The following is a 22,201-nucleotide window of genomic DNA, read 5'->3' as shown; positions in this document are numbered from 1 at the left end:
TCGATGAACTGGTGAACCAAACCGGACCATATCGAAAACGTCGATTATATTAAACCTAACCGCACCAATACTTCTTCATATCCCCATTCCTTAAAAAGTAAACATGCCCTTAGAAGAATACATGGGAGGTAAGCAATCACACTGGCAAGCCGCCCACAGCAGCGTGAAATTACTAGACAGACAAGTGACTAATCATCCACATCAACCCCCACCGGAAAAGCATAAACACTAGCTGAAAGAACCGCCACCAACAGGTAAATTGAAGCAGACGGACAGCAACACGATATGTTATTTATTCCATTATCGCATAACGTTACGAGTATGTTACAGTACATGTATTTATATATGCTCACTCAATAAACAGAACGATATCAATATACATTTGCCTGCATAGGTTCAAAACTACTACGTTCACAACCAAAGCACGAATAAGGTTCGTTAGTACTTAATTGGACACAAGGGCACAGAACCTTCCAGCGCTCTCTTTCCTTCACAATACGACTGAACTTTCCACCTAAGCACCGTCATCATCGACAGTGTTGACCCTCTCGCATTCGTCTATCCATTCGCTGTATCTGTAATCGAAAATTTTATGGTCAAGAACACAGGTAAAGGAAAAGAGAAACTAAGTTTTAATAAACCCACTAGCCAGAAAATAATAAGAACAAATTCATATGAATTTCTACTTACATGTCTATTGGTTCAGTCAAAGCTGAAAAAAACAAACAAAAAATATATCAATAATTACGAATACATGTGGATAAGGCAGTCCCTATATGAAAAACAAGAGAAGTACCTAAACAAAGTAGTGAGTTAAAAAGAGATCTACCACTTTTTCCTACAACCTAGAGGAACTTCCTATCTAGTTTACCAATTTGAGGTTGATAGACATTTGAAATAAAAATTTTAATCAAGTTATCCACAAATTTCCTAATGCCGTCCTTTTTCTGTCCATATACCATTACAATCCATACCTTGTGATCAAAATATTCACAAGTCTGTTCAGAAACATATTTCCATTTTGAATGATTTACCTAAACCTCACTACATCTCCTACATCTGAGATTTATGTGTTATAATGATCTTTCCATCCTGTTATACTAACACTACGCCCCAATGGTAAATTAAGACAAGAGTAAAGTATTTGACATACCTGTGACAGTTGTGCTGAAATTCTCTTGGCAAATGCAACAGATAGCCTCGCCAATCAAGTTTTTCATGTCACTGAAACCAAATAACTTAATTTCAATTTGATACAAAGTGAGAGAAGATACATGTGCAAGTACGCTACCCAATCAGATGCTAGTTTGTAAATGAAACTCAAAAGTGGAAAAGGAAATGTAATACAGTGACACATTATCCACAATGGCATAGACCAATTCTCGCACCATATGTGACAGACCATAATTCTCATACGTAAGTGACAAAACCACACTCATCAGCAGTACCATAGAAATTACAAGAACCAGCGGAACTCAATACTTCCTAAGAAGTTACATACACCAAAACATGAGCAAAAACAGATTAAATAAGTACTTACATGCGACACTCAACGCTGCTCCCATGGTTGCAGAAAGGGCAACAGAAAACTGTATCCAGCTTGTCCGTTCGCTTCCTAGCTGCAGGCTTTGCCTTGGCCTTTCTCTTGCCCATTTCTCAAAAAATTTCTGTCCTGTTGTCATAATTTAACCCGTCAGTTTGCATACAAGATACTAACAAAAACATACAGCCACCAGTTCACCTGAGCTCCCCACATAGATAGATGGTGCAATCCCTACCATCATTTTAGAGAATATGATCCAATCAACAATTACATAAACCCTTTGTGTGCAGCGGAGTGCCGAGTGCGCATAGAGAGGTTTTAAACTATTTCGTGTAAAAAAATTATCGCAATGCTGCGATATTCAAATGCATGAAAAGTACAAGGAGAAAGCGACTACTGGGTTTCCGAAGACATTAAGCCCTAAAAACCATTGGAATTGAAAGAAAAGTGTGTGTTGTTAATTGTATCATGAACGAAATTTTGCAGCAGAAAACATGCTACCCAAATTCCAAATTTCGCAATATATGAAATAGAAAAGAAAAATTCTAAAAGGGGGCCAAAAACCCTAGAAAAATTACAGTGAAAGAAACAAAATTGAAGTAGAAAAGTGGAAATTAAGATACGATGAAGGAAGAAAGAAGACCCCAAATTTGACAGCAGCTTAGAATTATGTGAGAATTGAATTAAAGAAACCCTAAAATTACGAACCCTAGAACGGAGATTGAGGAGGGAGAAAGAAAGATCGTACCTGGAAGTGAGAAGGCGCGCTGCTAAATCGTATGATTGGTCTACAAAACACGCTATATTTCCTGCCGGGGAAAACAAGGGCGGTCTTTACTCTCTATTTATAGGCAAACGCTTGCGGTTTTGCCACGTAAGAAATATTTTTCATTTTTAAACAGCCAAAGGTCAAATACGTATCTCGGATAAACTTACGCGAAACCGGTTTTACTGCCGATGAAGTTTTGAACTAATAACAAAGTCTAAATTATTATTATTATTATTATTATTTTTTTTTTTTGAAGAGAATCAATAGTTTTTATTGAATCAACAAAAATCAAACAACATCAACGAGGGCCTCCACAATCGGATCCAGAGGCTTTTCAAATCAACAAAACTCAATAGGAAAAGATATAACCAATTTGGCTATACCATGTGCCACAACATTCGCAGAACGGCGCACATAACAAACCCATGAATCCACAAAGGTTCGCAAACTAGCACGAATGCCATCCACTAGAAGATCCATAGGAGCAGACCCCTAGAATCGGCTGCCAACAACTTGAACCACCTGCAACGAGTCACATTCCACAATAATGCAATCCAAATTCCTTTCCACTGCCCAGCGAATTCCCTCACGGACTGCCAGAAACTTTACCATAGTGAAGCACGATGCATAAGGTATTTGGCAAACAAAACCTCCAGCATAGCTACCGGTTTTGTCACGAAATACCCCTCCTACACCGCCCATATTCGACCTAGAAAGGAAAGAACCATCAACATTGATTTTCACCCATCCAGCCAGAGGGGGACTCCAACGCTTTAGCACCTGTAGGGGACGTGAAACAAGGCCAAGCCTAGCTTTAATAAACTTCGACAACTGCAATTTGGAAATATGAGAGACTAAGGCCGGGTTCGCCACCTTATTCTCCCAAAGCAAGGCATTTCTGGCATGCCAAATGCCATGTATAATCATAAGCAGTAGCGCAAACTGACTTGAAGAAACCTGATCCACACATAATGACAACCAATCACACAAAGAAGCATTTGCCGGAAGTCTCAATCCCAGATTTAGTTGAGAGGCATCATACACTGCACGAGCAAATGGACAAACAGGGAAAACGTGTAGCATCAACTCCTAAGAGGAACTGCAAAAAAGACATAAATTATCCACCACAATTCCCTTGGTTACCAGATTAGCACGAGTAGGCAAAATGTCTCTACACACCCTCCAAACTCACATTTGAACTTTGCCTGGGACAGTAGCCTTCCATAAAGCTTTCCAAACCGGAACTCCCTTCGAAACTGAATAGGAAGAAGAGTCCTCAAAACAACGAGTAAAAGAAATCTTGTAAGCGCTCTTCACTAAGAACACACTTTTCGCATCGTAATTCCATACTCGCTTATCCGTGGGCAAACTCCAACTTAGTGGAGTAGCAAGAATCAAAGCTGCCTACGATAGAGGTAATGAACCATTCACCAAATCATAGTTCCAAGACACCGATTCCATGACAATTAAATATGCAACGAACTCTACTCCAGGAACCGGTGAGGAAGGCATGATAGGTCTAAACAGATGGGGACAATCTAACCACCGATCATGCCAAATTCGAACCGAGGTGCCACTCCCAATCCGCTAGCGAGACCCTCTTTCAAGGATCGATCTGTAAATTTTTATGTACAAATGAGACGTTATGACAACGATAAACTCAATTCGTGTAAATCATTTATTTTCCTCATTAATTTGATGTATCATCATTAATTTACTTGTATTAATAAACACTAATAAAATTTAAAAACAGATAGTGTCTTGGAAGAAAATTTATTGTAGAACTAAATCATTTATTTTTGGCTAAAGTGGTTTGGACATGTGAAACAAAGATACACAGACGCTCTGGTTATAAGATGTGATTACGAGACAGATGCTTAGGGCCGAAGGGGTAGATAAAGACCTTAGAAGACTCGAAAAGAGACTCTAAGAAAATACTTGGGCTACTTGGATCTTACAGAATACATGGCACGAAACCGAGCACAATGACGTTTTAGAATTCATATAGCGCACTCTGCTTAGTAGAATAAGGCTTTGTTGTTGTTGTGGAAGTTTGTACGTTTTAACAACTTTCTCATGTTGCACTACGTGACTGGTGATACCACCTCTGTAGCATCCCATGTATATGAAAGTTCTACAAAATAGGGGCAGATTCACAAGTCTATCCTGCAATCATTTCCTCTGATGAAAATTTAAGATCAATGTTGCACTAACAATTCAATTTCAAGAGGAAGGAGGGGGGGTGGGAATTGTACATAAAAGCAATGATTTTACAGCATATATATTGTTGGTACATAGATTTTACCAAATGATCACATATCAAATAGAATTTAGCAGACAAAAATGGAAGTTTTCGACTATGGGAGAAAGAATGGTGATGAAGGAAAATCTTCTGATCAATTGGAAAGTTAACGACCAAGCCCTTGAGACTACGCGTAGCTCTGTTTGGTGACGGAAATTGTCTGGTAGTCCACCGATTTTGTGCTTCCTTCTCTTCCAAATTGAAAATGGAACTGCAAACACACAGTTAGTACTAGGATTCCGTTTCTACATCATCAGTTTCCAATTCATCTCCCTTCGCCCACTTCCTTTTAGGCTTGCGTTTTTTCTGTTTTTGTTTGAGCTTAATTTGATCTTTAACTCTTTTTTCCCATGCTTTTCTGTTTTTCTGATAAAGCACCATTGCAGCGCAAGCATCTTCTATCTGACACAGTATCATCAATTAGACCATTTGCAAAGTTTCAACAAATTTTGTTCATGAGAAGCCAATGATAGATAATATGCAGAAACACGGAAGAATTGAAAGTTAATTAATATAAACCCTGAAACACATTAAGAAATGGAGCAAAACGACTACCAGGACGACAGCCAAGCAGGTAATACATTAGTTTGGCATGAAAACATCTACACCAATTCAAACTTTTGATAGGAAAATGATATTTATCCCACCCTTTCTTTCCCCAACTTACATGCACATAATTGCAATAAAAGAAGAACAATGTGTCAAACCCGATATTAGCATGGGAAAGAAATGTCGGGATAAAAGGTCAGGCTGTATAGCGTTGTTCCTTTTGAATTTTGATTAGCCTTTTCACATTTCAGTGGAAGTTTTGAAATCAATATCCTACATTCCTAAGGCTTAAGATGCAGTACAGACATTGCAATAAGAATACCGAACTGTATTAAGAAAAACGATCAATAATCATCATCTAAGAATCAAATTACCAACAGGGCAATGCTCTCCATTTTGGATCTTGACGTCAAGAAACTCAGCTGCAATACGCCGAAGTGCCCTTCTGGACCCTTCCCCCTGCCTCCCCAACCACATATATCATGAGGACACATCATAATACTTCAAGACGATCGGCACAATTTTGATGTTTGAAGAAGTATAAAAGAAAGAAAAAAAATTACCTCATAAACGGTTCATACTCTAATGTATCCCTGATGTCCTCCTTGGGATAACTTAAAAGCAATGCCTGTTTAAGTCAAACCATCAGATGAAAGAATCACATCTGACTAATGAAGAGCACCTGCATTCAACATAAATTCAAATAAAAGTCAACCTTTTCTCAAGTCTTGGGGACGAATGCCACTTATTTCAGTGCGAAAATCAACAACGCATTCTACCGGGCGAACAAACTCATCATATACAACATTTCCCCATCTATTTACCTGCCATGAAACTGGACTATTAGAAATCAGTGATCCTAACAAGTTAAAGTACCAATCGTAAGATAATATCCAACTACTGAAACACAACTAACGAATCAACTAAGGAAATAATAGATACAAAACTGCTTGCCAACAATGCCAAGCTCAGGGATCTAGCATGTCCAATGACAATATGACAGAACAGAGAGAAAGAAAAGGAACTAAGGATTACCAGTGTAATATGTCCAAGGGCGCTTTTGTTTCCTTAACCGACACCAACCATTTCACAATCCATGGCTATTTCTACGATCAAGCAGTCAAATGGTTCATGAGTTCAGTGATATGACCACTTAGAGCATCTAGATTTTGCACATAGGAAATCAATGTCAAATTCATGATCTAGTTACACGAAGTTGCATTCTAGTAAAACATATCTATCTCCTGATGAATGGATAGAAAGAAACAATAAGACTAAGTGTCTCTCTTTACTTGAGTAGAAAATGAAAGATATAAGTTCTTTCTTCTATTAAAATTGAAACCCTTGAGTGGTTCAAAATTTCACAAAATTTGAGTTCATTCTATGTCAACTAGATTTCGACTGATAATGAAATTAGTCAGCATAGCTTTCGAGGTCTATCTAAATGTTTAATGGAGACGAACTTGAACAAAATTAAACGGGGTGATCGTGAAGACAACCTGAAACAATTACTCGTTTTCATAAACAAAAAGAAGAAAAACCTCACCTCTCAACAAACCCAAAAAACTGAACTTTGAGGATGTGAAGATAAAAGAGTCTCACATCGTTGAAAGGAAATTCCTTACAAGAAATAAGATGTTCAGTTACTCCTCATATTGCCAATTCCTCAACTTTCTTAATAATATCATAGTAGGTTGGCCCACGTGCTCAACATTACATGATTTATGTTGTCAACAACAGCTTGAAAATTTGTCACACGTGAAGGAGCGTGTGAGGATATGCAGGTAAAAAAGTCCCACATCAGTAAAAGGAGAAAGCAAATTCCCGTGAAGGGGCATGTAAGGATGTAAAGGTAAAAGACTATCACATCAGTGAAAGGGCCTTACAACGACTAAGAGATTGTATTGCACCCATATTAGTAATTTTACGGTAAAACCAATATTCTTCAACATTCATACAAAAACCTAAACGACCACCCAAAAAACAAACATTTGAAAGTTCTTTTTTCTTTTCTCCAGCATTTTCTCAGCAACCAAACACACATTAAAAGAAGAAACATGTTCAAATAATTACCCAGAATCATCACTAACTGGAGTGAGTGGATTGATACGAGACGGAGAATCATCATCCAACTCCTCATCCGGTCTCCCTTTCCGCTTCCCTGTAAATAAAATTATCAAAAATTATTTAAAAAATATTTAAAAAAAAAACCCAAGAAAAAGAAAGGTGCTTTTGTTAGGTACCTAAGATTGTTGTGGTAGTTGGGGCATGGCTCTTGAGCTTCTGTTGGAGCTGAGCCCAGTTAGGGTTCAGTTAAAGTTGCTGGTTACACTTCTTTTTCATCTTCTTTCTTCTTCTTCTGCTGGGAAACACAACAAATACGCGACAGAGATAGTGCTTCACCGTGAGTGTCACTATCTGCACGCCTGAACTAAAACGGCAGCCTGAGTAATCGTAGACACTAAAACAACGACATTGCAAATTTAACCTTTATGATTTGGTAAGTTATCACTTTAGTTTTGTACGTTTTAAATTCATCAATTTAGTCTTTTATTTATTTTGTTACACATCGTTGTCGTCCAACTCTGAAGAAAAAAAAATGCTAATTTGCTGAAGTGACAAGAACCAACAAAGTCATTATTTACCATTGATGCTGTGAGTAGGCCACATTGAATTTAAAGGGCCAATCATTTGTCTGCCTTATGTGTCCTAGGCCTTCAAGCTCATACACATATCAAGGCATCATTCAAACCCATGATATGCCATAGTGTCTTTCCCAACTCAAGAAGGTAAGGTCAACTCCTCATCCAGAATCATCACTAACTAGAGTGAGTGGATTGATACGAGACGGACAATCATTATCCAACTCCTCATCTGGTCTCCCCTTCAGCTTCCCTATAAATAAAATTATCAAAAATTATCAAATAAAAAAAAATAGAAAAAATCAAGGCTTTTGTGCTCTTTAAAATTAAACCCAAGTCTTTATCAAAAAAAAAAAAAAAAAAAAAAAAAACCCCAAGAAAAAGAAGACTTATTATATTAACACCCCACAAATTGTTGAATAAACCTCACATACTTAATACATCTCACATTTGCTTTTTTACTTAAAAATTATCTTAATACACTCCGCATATTTTTCCATAATACCCTCACACCCCACATTCTCAATATACACCTTATATTTTGTACAGCGTGCCCAGCATAAGATTCTTCTTCTGCGTCTAATCCCTTTTATAATCTTTCAGTTTCTGCCCCCATAACTGATACAGGTGAGCGGCGTACCTAGCCTGTCACACTACGGACCTCTCGTTCTTGCCTGGTGAACCCCAATTACCCATCCGCCAGGAGAATTTATAAACAAATATAGATCTTTGGTATCATCCTCTATACTGAGATATACCATAAGACCAATAAGTTGATTCGAGATCTCGCTATCAACCCCTTGGCCTAAAAAAAGTAATCGTTCTCGGTACACCCCACATTTCTCAAATCTTTAACACTCATTTTTAATTTTCAGGGACTGAATTTAACCATTTGAACGTTTAGTTTGCTAAAAGATTTCAAATCATCTGAAAGTGACAAGGCCTAGAGTTGTGGGGCAACGTATGCAAGGCGTCCTTGTTCTAAATTTCGACTAATTACAACAGTACCATTTGATGATGTTCTTGACTGGAGCAAGTTATCAATACAAATTCTGTGACATCCCACATCGCCCAGGGAAGTGGATCTTGTTAGCCTTATATATATATTCTCATCTCTATCTAGCATGATGCCTTTTGAGAGCTCACTGGCTTTGGGTTCCATCGGAACTCCGAAGTTAAGCGAGTAGCGCACGAGAGCATTCCCATGATGGGTGACCCACTGGGAAGTTCTCGTGTGAGTTCCCAGAAACAAAACCGTAAGGGTGTGCTGGGGCCCAAAGCGGACAATATCGTGCTACGGTGGAATCGGGCCCTGGAAGTGGTCCCGCCCGGGCCGGGATGCGATAATTTGGTATCAGAGCCTAACCCTGGCCGCGTGTGTGCCGACAAGGACTTTGGGCCCCTAAGAGGGGTGCATTGTGACATCCCACATCGCCCTGGGAGTGAATCTTGTTAGCCTTATATGTATATTCTCATCTCTATCTAGCACGAGGCCTTTTGGGAGCTCACTGGCTTTGGGTTCTATTGGAACTCCGAAGTTAAGCGAGTAGCGCGCGAGAGCATTCCCATGATGGGTGACCCACTAGGAAGTTCTTGTGTGAGTTCCCATAAACAAAATCGTGAGGGTGTGATGGGACCTAAAGCTGACAATATCGTGCTATGGTAGAATCGGGCTCGGGAAGTGGTCCCGCCCGGGCCGGGATGTGACAAATTCCACCCAAGACAAAACCCAAAATCAAGATAATAGTGAAAACAATGAACGAGATCATATACATTTAGGAAATCCCAACAATAACAGGCGCTGCTGCTAGCTTATAGTAATAGTTATTCCCAGACAAGCAATACAAGCAAACCAAACCCCTATTAAACACAAGAAAATAACAACTGAACAAAGTATCTATCCATCCATCCGACATCCATGAATGGCGATGGCGGAGCTTATTCCAAGACAGACATGACATACGAACACACTACCGAAACTCAAGGAAATAAAGACTAGACATGACATACGAATGAGCTTAATAATCATGCAACAGTTGCACGCAATGCAATCTTCCCAATTCCTCATCTATTCCTCAGCAATTCAGGATGATGATATTGTCTCATGGGAGGTGTTTCATTTTGTATTCGCACTGGGCACTCAAAGCACATGTGTTGACCTTGCACTCAAATGCCAGAGATAAAGCTTTTAATTTGGACCAACAATGCCGACTGGAATTTGACAAAAATGTCTTCTGGGATTTAAATCATATATGGGTTTGCTTTCAATTCCACCATTAAAACCCATCTCGTCTGTTTTTAATATATGGTGGTAATTTAGGTGTTTAATTCTACATGTAATCCTTGTGATCTCTAAAAGGTGAATATGAATATAGAAGTTTAAATAACGCATCAAACACAAGATTAAATAATTATCGATGTTGTCGAAATTACTCAAACAATGAAAAATATGAAGTCTTACCTCATGTGAAGCTTCCAAAATATCGATTTCGTGTTCCATTCGTCAAAAGAAATTTTTCTCAATCAACATGTTCGTAGTTTCATTGGTTAGGCTTTTGTTCAACAATGGAGGGTGAGAGGGTTTTGATATTTGAGAAGATAAATAATATGCTAAAAGTGATTTGGGGTGTATTTAGAAATTTTTATTTTTATTTTTTAAACCTAATAAGGTCAAAATTGTCATTGCATAGTGGGGTAAATAAGTTATTTAATATTAAAGTTTAATGTGGGGTGCATTTAACATTTTGTGGGGTGCTAATATAAAAGGCAAAAAAGAAAGGTGTTTTTGTTAGGTACCTAAGACCATCTCCAACCGAAAGGTTTAGATGGCCAGAGGGCCAAAAATAGCCCGAAAACCGTCTCCAACCGAGGGCCAGGCCAAGGGACTCGTGGACCCCATTGGACAAAAAATGGCCAATCGGCTGGCCCAAATGAGTCAACTAGCTAGCCCCGGGCCGAGCCATAAATTTGAAGCCAACGGCTAGCTGACGTCAGCGTGATGCCTGTAGATGTAAAAATATGCCTTCTTCTTCTTGGACAAAATTGCACCTACAAAACAATTAACACCTTAGGTCAAGACCAAGAGCCTCACGCGCCCACGAAGAATAGAGGGGGCTTTGGCCGAAGAACCTCTGATGCCAAAGTTAGAATTTTGATAAAAAAGTGTTTGGAGAATTTAAAGAATTTTGCAAGAGGATTCAACTTGGTTTTTTTGAAGAAAATAGGATGGTATTTATAGTATGTGGCTAGCCCCTTTGGGAGAGATAGGAACCGGCCACTTTAGTGGTTTTTTGGGTGTGATTCACAATTTATTAGCTAATTTATGAATTAATTGAGTAATAAATCAATTAATTAGCTAATTAATATAATTTGGGAGTTACCTTTGTGGGGAGGATTTGATGAGGATGGATGAAATAGGTTTTGAATAATTACCTATTTTGATCACTTTTGACCTTGATTGACTTTTGATTGTCCGCTACTTGCGAGTAAAAGCTTCGGTGTGCCTCAAGGGTAATTTTGTCTTTTTCACCCAAGAGTTCATGTGTCGCCTCCATAATTTTCTTGATTATTTTTTACTCCACAACATCAGCTAGTGATAGGAGCATATTTATACGACTTTGTTAGCCTAATTCTTTGCATTTAGTGAGTTAGTTTCTATTTATTATAGTTATTTAAGCTATTTTCGTGTGTTTGTAGGTTCAATTGGCGAAAGTGGCAAGAAAATGCAATTTGGAGCATTTTAGAGCAGTTTTGGGCTTGAAATGGATAGCATATGCATGGAGCAAGGTGGATGGACGAATTTGAAGTTCAAGAAGGGCTAAGAATATGCTAAAGAGATGGAAGAATTAATTCAAGACAAAGAAGATATGGAGCTTAGCAAGAAAGAATGAATGTTAGCCAAGTTACCTTATTTTGTCCTAACCCTATTCTAATCCTACACCACCTAGGTTCCAGCTGCAAGAAGGATCCCTAATTATATTAGGAAATTTAAATAAATGATTTTAGAAGGCCTAATCCCATTCCTAAAGGGAGCCGCACCTATTCCTTCTAGAAAACCCCTTCCCTTGCCGTGCAAGGCATTCCCTTTTCCTCTAGGATCCTGCCGCATCTTCTTTCCTTTTTCCATCTTGGATTCTGATTTTAATTAGCCTTTTTCCTTGTGGATTTGGAGTGCAAATATTTCCCAAAATTTAATTAATGCCGTGTCCTTCTTCCTTTGAAATAAATATGTTTTTGCCGCACAAAAGTACAACCACTCATCCCTAAGACAACACAATTCAAACCACTCATCCATCATACACAGAAATCCCTTGTGCTGCAGCCTTGCAAGGAGAAAGGAAAGAAGGACCCTCTAGCTAGCCTATCACCCATCAATTCACCCAAATTCGTGTCAATTTACTTTGTTTCTGCAACTTGTTTGTTTAAGTTTTAAATTCGTCAAAACCAATCCCCCCCCTTTAATATTTCGTGTTTACTTACTTAGACTCTATTTAAATTTGTTTCTTTTAGTGTTTTGAGTCAAAGTTAAGTTAAAATTCGTCCAAAGTCATCCTTAGTTTCTGTTTTGAGTCAATTTGCTTGTTTTGTGCTGTTTTGAGTCATTCTAGTTTGTTTTGAGTCATTAAAGTCTAGTTTTCTGTTTTTGAGTCTAGTTTAGTGTTTTAGATATTAAAATTGAGTCAATTAGCATACCTTCCAATCCCCCGCCTATAACGATCCCTACTTATTCATACTACAACTACGTAAAAGGGGTTTAAGTTTGTGTGCTATTTTATATCACATCAACTAGCAACTGCTAGCTGACGTTAGTTACCGTTATTAAAAAAAAAAATTTGGCCAAATTTGAAAAAAAAATATATATTTAATTATAGGCCCAGAAAGTATGTTTAGTTGAATGTTTGGGTGTTCTTTTTATAGGCTTTGGAGCTTGCTCAAATCTCTCCCACAATCGATGTGGGACTCCCACCACTTCCATTTTTTTTATACTTCCTCTCCCACAACCGATGTGGGACTCTCCCACCTACTTCCATTTTTTTTTCTACTTCCTCTCCCGCCCACTTCCCTTTTTTCTTTTTTTCTTTTTTTTTTCTTTTTTTTTTAATTTTTTATACTCTAAATGTGACATCCCACATCGCCCAGGGGAGTGATCATTAAATGTATATTCCCATCCCTACCTAGCACGAGGCCTTTTGGGAGCTCACTGGCTTTGGGTTCCGTAGGAACACCGAAGTTAAGCGAGAAGGGGGCTAGAGCAATCCCATGATGGGTGACCCACTGGGAAGTTGCTCGTGAGTTCCCAAAAACAAAACCGTGAGGGAATGGTAAGCCCAAAGTGGACAATATCGTGTTACGGTGGTGGAGCAGGCCCCGGGAAGTGATTCGCCCCGGGCCGGGATGTGACAATTGGTATCAAAGCCAATCCCTAGTCGGAAATGTGCCGACGAGGACGTCGGGCCCCTAAGGGGGGTGGATTGTGACATCCCACATCGCCCAGGGGAGTGATCCTTAAATGTATATTCCCATCCCTACCTAGCACGAGGCCTTTTGGGAACTCACTGGCTTCGGGTTCCGTAGGAACTCCGAAGTTAAGCGAGAAGGGGGCTAGAGCAATCCCATGATGGGTGACCCACTGGGAAGTTGCTCGTGAGTTCCCAAAAACAAAACCGTGAGGGAATGGTAAGCCCAAAGCGGACAATATCGTGCTACGGTGGTGGAGCGGGCCCCAGGAAGTGATTCGCCCCGGGCGGGGATGTGACACTAAATAAAACCTCTCACATTTGACTTGAAATATATAAGTTGTATTTTTTAAAATTTACTTGTAGTTATTAAATTTAAGTTGTATTTTTTAAATTTTAGTTGTAGTTTTTAAAGTTAAGTGGTAGTTTTTAAATTCAAGTTGTTGTAATTTTTAAATTTAAATAATAAATTATGTTTGACCCTTTGGCCCTTGGTTGGTGGTTGGAGCTGAGCCCATTTAGGGTTCAGTTGAAGCTACTGGTTACACTTCTTTTTCATCTTCTTCTACCGGGAAACACAACAAATATGCGACAGAGAAAGTGCTTCACCATGAGTGTCTGCACATTTGAACTGAAACGGCGGCCCGAGTAGTCGTAAACACTAAAACAATGACGTTGCAAATTTAACCTTTATGTTTTGGTAAGGTATCACTTTGGTCTTTTACGTTTTAAACTCATCAATTTAGTCTTTTATTTATTTTGTTACTCATCGTTGTTGTCCAACTCTGGAAAAAAATCCGTTAATTTGTTGAAGTGACAAGGACCAACAAAGCCATTATTTATCATTGATGTCGTGAGTAGGCCACACTGATTTTTAAAGGGCCAATCATTTGTCTGCCCCATGTGTCCTAGGCCTTCATGTTCATACACATATCAAGGCGTCATTCAAACCCATAATATGCCACAGTGCCTTTCCCAACTCAAGAAAGTAGGGTCGACTCTTGAAAGTCTACCTAACATGGCATGTGGCCTAACCTCATAGCTACATGTGAGGAGTCTCGCTTATAAATAGCCAAGTATTGAAATATACTACTCTGAATTCTCTTTATTCTATTGGTTTAGGTTGATATTGGTTAAACTTGTTAAGATAACGGTTTGGGTTCCAGAAAAACGGTAATTTAACCGTTTAGATTAAGGACATTTTGGTATTTTAATAGACAACTAAAGAGAACTTAGGTCATGATTCAGATCCTTCTTTATTTTACAAGCTCAACGTAACTAAAGATAAATTGAAGAAATCATAGAATGTTGTAGTTGACTTACATGAATAGCAAGGTTGATGACTAATTATTATATATAGTTTGAAGAAATTTGATCTTTCAACCACAATACTAATCCACTAAAAGCATTCACATTGGTTTAAATAGGTGATAAATTGCGGCCAAGTTTTTTTAAAACAAAATTGGAAATAACCCTTTTTTGTGTGTGATTTTGATTGAATAAACCTTGTAGGCAGTATCTGGTTCCAAACAATCGGATAAGAGAAAGGTGAAGATTCCATTTCCATGTATTCCTTCCCTTTTATAATGTTCTTGACAACTTACACCGCCCAATTTTCCATGAACATTGACTAATGTGCATTTGGGGACCAATATGTAATTTTCTAGGAATAGCAACAAAAGAAAAAGAATATATATATATATATATATATGTATGTATATATTTCTTTTTTTTTCTGAAAGAATTGTTACACTAAAGAAGAAAAGAAACAATCTTTACATACAATGCAAAAGTGGTAAAAAGTAGTAAATATAGAAAGTGGAGAAAGATATTGGGAATTTGGATCGTATCCGGATTTTAATGTCCGGAGCCTAAGGATTAAGAAATATGAGCTCTTAGTTTGTGTGAAAGAGAAATCGGATCCCTTGATTTGTGTAAGGCAAACCATTTGAATGAGTTAATTGATCATTAAGGGTACTTATTGGATCACCGCTTTGAGTCTTAAGGTGACAGTAGGTAGAAAAAGGAAGTTGCTTTATTTACAATTACAAAAAAAGAATTTAGGCACATCTTATTGTTGGACTCAGTTTGAGTGGTCTGTGTTGCTTGGTCTTGAACTCCAGATAGTGAGATCCGTAGTGGATCTTTGTTTGGCAACTTTTGATGCATATGCACAGTGTATTTACAAAGATGGAAGCTATTTTGGGCATTTGCGTTACGATTTTTGCGAGGTGAAACCCATAATTGTCATTAGCAAAATTCCATTCAAAAATATAAATATAAATGAGAATAAACTCAGTAGGATTTTAGCAAGTGAGAATATAGTTTTGGATTGTGTTTGCATAGTTCCATTTTTTTTATAGTTTAAGAAAATTGTAGTTATCCACCCATCGTTCGATCTTGATACAATGGTGGACGGTAAGGTACAACATCGAAGGCTAAATAATCACCTACCATTAAATTACGGTCAAATGATAGGAGATCATAATTTCCTTGGACCATGGGGTGTAAGAGAACAATACTGACAACTTGCGTACCATTGTTGGTAAAAATCACAATACGATATTAACTAGTTTTCAATCTAAGTTGGTGACAAACACACAATTTTATAGTTGTTTGCCAAACGCACAAACCACAAGAATCACAAAAACCACAAACTCATATCTGGATAATGATTGTCGCTCTAAGATCCTAGGTTAGGCACTAAGGTATTGTCACTACAAGAAACTCTCATCGATAGAGCGAGTGAGTGATCACAACAACGAAGGCTCTCCTCGATAGAATGAATAACGACCACAAACAAGAAATGAAAATGGTTAGAAGGTAACAAAAACATAAAATGGAATAGAGGGGAAAAACCAATCCAGATTGCCACCGACCGCAAGGCCAAAGAGAAATGTTGTCAATGTGAGTTTTTTTCTTTGTTTTTTTTTTCTCTAGCTACTTGGATAACAAGTACTGGGTAATGCTAGGGAAACTAAATTTTAAACTAAATTTGCAAACCAAATAATGTGTCACTAATAAGAAACATGCACGTTAATCAACGGTTATGTAATAATCCAATCATCAACAATTACATCATTTGGTTTACAAATTTAATTTAAAAAAAATTTGACCTCCATAGCATTATTAAAAAATACTTGGATGTAAAATTTCAGTAATATGGTCCAAAATTAGCAGCCTAAACTCCAAGTGTGTACTTTGACATGGATCAAGATGGTTAAATAGACAGAAACTGAAAAATACACCCACAGAGAGACGGTAGGTTTCAAGTGCAAAGAGGCAAAACCCAAAAAGTTGCAGCAGCTGCCGCAACAGCGATAAATACTCGGCCAAACCCTTTTCTCTAATCCCTACCTTTCTTCTCTTCTCTATCTCCCTCTCTGCAACTTTAATTAAGAAAATGGGAAGAGGAAAGTTCAAGGGCAAGCCCACCGGCCACCGCCACTTCTCCACTCACGAAGAGATGGGTAAAAAACCTCCCTCTTTCTCTATCTCTCTCTCTGTACTTCAAATCTGGTTCGAACAATTTATATGTTTTTCTCTCTATCTGTATATGTATATGTAGATGTGTATTGATATGTGTATGGGCAGGGTCTCAGTTGTTTTCGACTCTTTTAGATCTAGATTGATTTTTCAACGTTTTAGGCATTTCTGATTGTGGAATTTTGGTTGCCAATCTGAAATTTTGTAAATTTTTCCATGAAAGTTTGTTCTTTGAAGAATATTTTGATAATTTCAGCATGTGGGTTCTATTTGTATTAATTCAGTAAGCATTTCTGGTTGTAAAATTTTAGCTAGTCTAAAAGCTCGTAATTTTTTCGTGAAAGTTAGATTTTTTGAAGAATATTTTGGAGATTTTTTGAAGAATATTTTGGTCATTTTTGCGTGTGGGTTCTTTTTGCGTAGTTCAGCTTAGGAGCAGTTAATTGGATAACCTCTGTAAGAAAACAAAATGGAAAACTTGTCCAAAGTGGTTGCTTTTAGCTTATTGGTAGTGGCTTGGCTTGAAGACTATTTTGTTCATTTTGGTATGCGGGTTCTTTTTGTTTTCACCCGGCTTAATGTTCTGGAGTCTGGACCAGTAGATTGGATAACCGTTGTAAGAAATAGAAAATGATAACTTGTTCAAAGTTGTTGCTTCTAGCTTATTGGTAGTTATTTGCCTTGGAATTTGTAATATATTTGCTGGAGTATTCACTCGGGTCGGCTTGAAATTTGGGATGATTAGTTGGTTAAATGAATCAATGTAACCAAGCTTTATTAATTGTTAGTTGGGGACCCTGGGGTTGGTGCATGAATGATGAATCCCTTTTCAGATATATTCTCTGAAAAGTGAAAACATTCTCAGTCAGATTTTCACTTCCCTGCTACTTTTACTTGAAAAACCCATGACTTTGTAGGGACGCTTTGAAATTTACACCAAAGTAAAGAAAATATGAAGTTTAACTATTGCTTGGGTTATAGTATATGTCAGACTAGGAAAGAATATTTCCCTCCACTATGTTAATTCTACTCATGGTTTCTCTTGGACGGCTTTATTGGTTTATGTAAGGAAAAAAAATTAAGATTTTTTTTTATATCAGCAATTAAGATTTGTTGTTTATGATTGTTTAGTTGTATTATGAGTTTATCAGTTGTACTACTGAAGACTGTATGAAGTTAACGGTTTGTGAGTTTGTATATTTGGGTGATGTTAACAATATCAGTTTCACTTAAGCTCAGACATTTTTCTTCAAATTATATGGATGATTGGTAAAGTTGTTTCAAATGCTTTTGAACTTTTATATCTGCTATGAGCTGACTCAGCTTGCCTTTGTGTCTATACTTCAAATGGTTGCAGTTGCCGGTAGCTCTGCTCGTCCACGTAGTTTTAAAAGGGTAATAATCTGTCCCTTCTCATTTTGTATTGCACTTTTCCTATATGATTTAATTGAAGACACTGCACTTTTCATGCTGCCGTCATGATTCTCAATTTTAGAGGCGACGGTGTCAATAGGCTTTTATAGTATTTTGTTTGAGCATGCATACGTACAAAGTGTATAGGTGCTCATTATGCTCATTATGGAGTTTGCATTGATGGGACAACATAGAATTGGAATGTTAAATTAATGCACTGAAGACATCTATATTAACTTAATGATGTTTCATATCCGTCATATTATCAAAGGAAAATTATTTTAGCAGAAGTCACAGAACCAAGATGTTCTGTAACCCAAACTTTCTGGCCGATAGGAATCATATGAATCATATGAATCGTGGCTGAACCAACCATAGGCAATAAGAATGCATCTTTTGTGGATGCCTCTAAGCATTGCATGTTTCAAAGGATGACCATGTGAAACAAAGTTTTCTTTGCCCTGTAGGGTATGTCTCCTTTTGGCAGTTATGGGCAGGCTCCAGTGTTTTAAGGACTCTTGTAAACCCATCGACCCAAAACCCATAATAGATTTGTCCCTAATATGAATCTCATATAAGTAAGGACGTATTCTGATTTTGGTCCCTGTAGGTTTCACATTTGCCCAAAACACGCTGACTTTGTGAAAGAAATTGACAAAATTATTTCATTGTCCTGAAGTTGCAACGATTAGTAAGCTACATGTCTAAATTTGAAAATTAAACTACTGGAACCAAAATAGAACTTCTCCCAAACTATGGGGACCAAAATCATATTTTTCCCGATAAATGAAAAAGAATTCTTAATAAGAATTGCTTCTTGAGTAGCATGTTATATTTTTCCTCCTTTTGGGGTTGAGCTCAAAACAGTCAATAAGTTCTCCTGATTTGCTCCTATTGTAGTCTGGCATTGGGAGTAGGACTTTGAGTCTTTGATCCAGTGAAACGCGCACATTAAACTTAAAGTAAGAATGACTTGGGCAGGCCATGAATGTTGGGCTATTAAGTGCTTAGTTTCCAAATATGAGATTACTTTCCAAATATGGATATTAGCTACAAGCCTACAAATAACATGGGCACTGATAGTTTCATGTAGTAATTTTGCTCAATTACCAGTTTAAGAAAGAGAAATTTCTTGTGCCATTGATATCATTGTGTGCAACGTATGTGAGCTATATAGTGGCTTTATTGATTATATCCACCCTGCCTCGTCTGTTACTATGTCTCCCTCTTTCTCTTGCATATGGATGAATTTAAGTTTTGTGCTGTTGCTGGGTATTAAAGGTTTATTTCTTTGATATCGTCAGGAAGAAGCCAAAGAGGAGGAAGTAGAGTCTGAAGAGGAATCAGAAGAAGAACAGGAAGAATCCGAAGTCAGTATACTCATTATTTCTATTCCATTCTTCTTTATATTGAACTATCTTATTAATTCCTACTTGTACCTTACTGCAATTTTGGCTGTGTGTTAACAGAAACGGAAAGGCACTCAGGGAATCATTGAAATTGAGAATCCCAATCTAGTAAAACCAAAGAATGTAAAGGCTAAAAATGTCGACGTAAGTTGGTGAAGAGAATTTTTGTATATTTTCAGTATTAATTCATTATGGTAAATTTATTTTCTGTTATTGTTTTGCAGATTGAGAAAACGACTGAACTCTCAAGGCGTGAAAGGTATGCAATGTTCCTCACCTCCTGTACATTCAATATCTACGGAACAAGTTCCGTGGCAAGTATCTGAGCAGTGTCTAAATTGTGAAACAAAATCTTGCTTCTTCATTGATGATTCTTCTATCCCATTTTTCTTCAGTTTTATTTTCACATATTTATAACTTGTTAATATCAAATATATGATTATTAATGCATCTTTCATGCGACTGTCAGTAGAGCATGAGGCTTTAATAGTGGCATCCGGTTTTATCTCAAAAGAGACCACTGGAATTTGTTCAATGGATATGAAATCTGTTAAACTGTACCTCATATGAGGCTTTTGACTCTGTACCCTGTGATGATATGACCTTAAAAAACATTTTTGTTTTTGGTCAAGCCCTTAAAACATTTAACTCATCACTCTGTTTTTAGTGTTCTGAACCATAGGGAAGCGGAATTTTATACATAATTTGTCAAAAATGAAATTTATAGGGGTAAATTATAATTTGTTTTTTAGATTATTTTCACCAGCCGGCAGCCGCACTCTTGAACAAAATAATAGTTTTATCAAAAGTTATGTTTTGCTGAAAGGATTTAGGACAATGGTGGATGAAATTGAATTTATTGAAATATGTTAGTCATGTTATGCTTATGCCCTGGCATTCTGTCTGTGATTCCGTGTATCTTTAGTCATAGGGGTACTGGATGTTATTCTCATAGTTTTATGCTTCCAAATAGTACTTTTGACGATTGAACCTCCTTGAGGTCACATAATTTTTAGTTGCAGTTTTCTATTTCGATATGATTGATTTGTGAAATCTCATGATCAATATTTTGAATTTCGTTGTCCTTAGTCAAATATTTGAGTGATCCAAGGCCAAGTATTGTGTCAACTTAATGTCCATCCCTTGCAGAGAGGAGATCGAGAAGCAAAAGGCTCATGAGCGATACATGAGGTTGCAGGAACAGGGAAAAACGGAACAAGCAAAAAAGGATTTAGGTAATGTGGGAAATTGACAAATTCCAGCTTTGTATTTGGCAGTTGATTTAATTATATTAGGCACGTAATGATATGTTAGCTGAAATTTCTTAATCCGCGTACACATAACATGGGTTCCGATATTTTTGCTTGAAAAGTCATTTTTTATCTTGTAATTATATCTCCTTGCTGATATGTCACTCCAGTAACTAGTGGCTAAAACTAGATGTATGCTTTGCCCAAAGTTGAGTGACAATTTGTTGTACGGAAGAATCATAGCATGTCCAGGCCATCCATGGTTCTTCCTGGATAGATTTTTCAACTTAGGTGGTGACTTTTTTTGTACTCCAACCTATGAAAGTTCTGTTTCTGGAACTTTGCAAGTGATTTGGAATTTTGTCTTTTGTTTCAGTCACCTGCATACTTACAGTGTCGTTTGGTTGTGCCGAATATCGATGTGATCATGTATCCCTGCATGGTTCTAAATGCTTTTGGTTAATATAAAGATGCAGCTCATAAAATTGCTCCACTGTACCCACTATCATATTGTGTTTTCCATATTTGCTTTCCTTTATGGCTTTCTGGCATCAAGTTCCAGGATATAGGAATAATTTCTCAATGCGTTTGTTACCCTTGTTATGTGCGTCTCTGTATAGCTTAACAATATGGTCTGTGACCCTGTATATCTCTATCTGAGTCGGTAGTTTATTTTCCTGTGCATCGCCTCTATTGCCATTGTTTCATTCTTTAATTTAAGTTGTTCTTGCAGAACGCTTAGCCATGATTCGCCAACAGAGGGCTGAGGCCGCTAAGAAGCGAGAGGAGGAAAAGGCTGGTGTGTACCCTGATTCATCATTATTTTTTTTGTTCCCATTTGTGATACTCCTCTGCCTTTCATGTTTTATTTGTTCAAAATCTTAATAATCCTTCTTCTTTTTCTCCTTACTCAAAATGGTCTATGATCATTTCAGCTAAAGAGCAGAAAAAAGGCGAGGGACGCAAGTGAAATAAAGTTATGGAGATGCCCAGTAATTGAATTCGGCTGCTTTCCATTTAACGTTTGACCTTTTTATCTGTATTATCTGTAGCCCAAGCAGACTCAAATTAAATTACCAAAGTTTTCGCAATCTTATTTTACATTACTAGTGTATTTATGAAGTGTATGGAAATTGTTCGTATTTTATTGGAAACATGGTTTGGGGAAAGTTCCATTTTGGTCATCTAAACTTAACATCGTCTAGGGATCACAATTCTAACCGTTAAATTTGATAACTGTGGATAACCGCCCGAATGGATTAGATTTGGATATGAAAATTTAAGTATGGTATGGATATGGGGAAAATCCGTGAAGTTTATTCAGTAATGGTTTCGGATATGGTTATAGAGATACTTAATCTGTATCCGTCTCTGTATCCGAC

At 37.4% G+C, this 22,201-nt stretch overlaps 3 protein-coding genes and 1 pseudogene across 3 annotated transcripts; 1 reads left to right on the top strand and 3 right to left on the bottom strand.

Moving 5' to 3' along the window:
• Nucleotides 1-271: 271 nt before the first annotated feature.
• LOC137742174 (transcription elongation factor 1 homolog) lies at nt 272-2,392 on the bottom strand. The gene is made up of 5 exons (XM_068481960.1): nt 2,292-2,392; nt 1,541-1,672; nt 1,154-1,224; nt 691-712; nt 272-575 (listed from the first exon to the last, which is right to left on the bottom strand). Exons 2-5 carry the CDS (start codon nt 1,651-1,653, stop codon nt 515-517), a joined length of 267 nt encoding a protein of 88 aa, XP_068338061.1. The 5' UTR covers nt 1,654-1,672; nt 2,292-2,392; the 3' UTR covers nt 272-514.
• A 412-nt stretch (nt 2,393-2,804) lies between these two features.
• Nucleotides 2,805-3,824, bottom strand: LOC137741927 (uncharacterized). The gene is made up of 3 exons (XM_068481624.1): nt 3,744-3,824; nt 3,505-3,568; nt 2,805-3,355 (listed from the first exon to the last, which is right to left on the bottom strand). The coding sequence occupies exons 1-3, from the start codon at nt 3,822-3,824 to the stop codon at nt 2,805-2,807; spliced, it is 696 nt and encodes a 231-aa protein (XP_068337725.1).
• Nucleotides 3,825-4,813: 989 nt separating this feature from the next.
• On the bottom strand, nt 4,814-8,566 carry LOC137741926 (uncharacterized; annotated as a pseudogene).
• Nucleotides 8,567-16,526: 7,960 nt separating this feature from the next.
• LOC137742064 (uncharacterized) lies at nt 16,527-21,990 on the top strand. The gene is made up of 8 exons (XM_068481809.1): nt 16,527-16,731; nt 18,105-18,142; nt 19,465-19,530; nt 19,630-19,713; nt 19,794-19,828; nt 20,719-20,804; nt 21,553-21,618; nt 21,755-21,990. Exons 1-8 carry the CDS (start codon nt 16,665-16,667, stop codon nt 21,787-21,789), a joined length of 477 nt encoding a protein of 158 aa, XP_068337910.1. The 5' UTR covers nt 16,527-16,664; the 3' UTR covers nt 21,790-21,990.
• Nucleotides 21,991-22,201: the final 211 nt, after the last annotated feature.

Source organism: Pyrus communis, chromosome 8 (assembly GCF_963583255.1).
Source record: "Pyrus communis chromosome 8, drPyrComm1.1, whole genome shotgun sequence".
Classification (NCBI taxonomy): Eukaryota; Viridiplantae; Streptophyta; class Magnoliopsida; order Rosales; family Rosaceae; genus Pyrus; species Pyrus communis.
Note: the sequence above shows the minus strand (reverse complement) of the source record. Positions and strands in the feature narration are given on the sequence as shown.

Coding starts and splice junctions, on each gene's coding strand:
- LOC137742174 (XM_068481960.1), bottom strand. CDS start 1,653: ATGGGCAAGAGAAAGGCCAAGGCAAAGCCTGCAGCTAGGAAGCGAACG. Junction 1,225..1,540: donor AGCAGCGTTGAGTGTCGCAT/GTAAGTACTTAT, acceptor ATTTGGTTTCAG/TGACATGAAAAACTTGATTG. Junction 713..1,153: donor TTTCAGCACAACTGTCACAG/GTATGTCAAATA, acceptor TGTTTTTTTCAG/CTTTGACTGAACCAATAGAC.
- LOC137742064 (XM_068481809.1), top strand. CDS start 16,665: ATGGGAAGAGGAAAGTTCAAGGGCAAGCCCACCGGCCACCGCCACTTC. Junction 19,829..20,718: donor GAACTCTCAAGGCGTGAAAG/GTATGCAATGTT, acceptor CATCCCTTGCAG/AGAGGAGATCGAGAAGCAAA. Junction 21,619..21,754: donor GCGAGAGGAGGAAAAGGCTG/GTGTGTACCCTG, acceptor TGATCATTTCAG/CTAAAGAGCAGAAAAAAGGC.
- LOC137741927 (XM_068481624.1), bottom strand. CDS start 3,824: ATGCCTTCCTCACCGGTTCCTGGAGTAGAGTTCGTTGCATATTTAATT. Junction 3,569..3,743: donor TGTCTTGGAACTATGATTTG/GTGAATGGTTCA, acceptor CTTCCTATTCAG/TTTCGAAGGGAGTTCCGGTT. Junction 3,356..3,504: donor GTCCCAGGCAAAGTTCAAAT/GTGAGTTTGGAG, acceptor TTGCTCGTGCAG/TGTATGATGCCTCTCAACTA.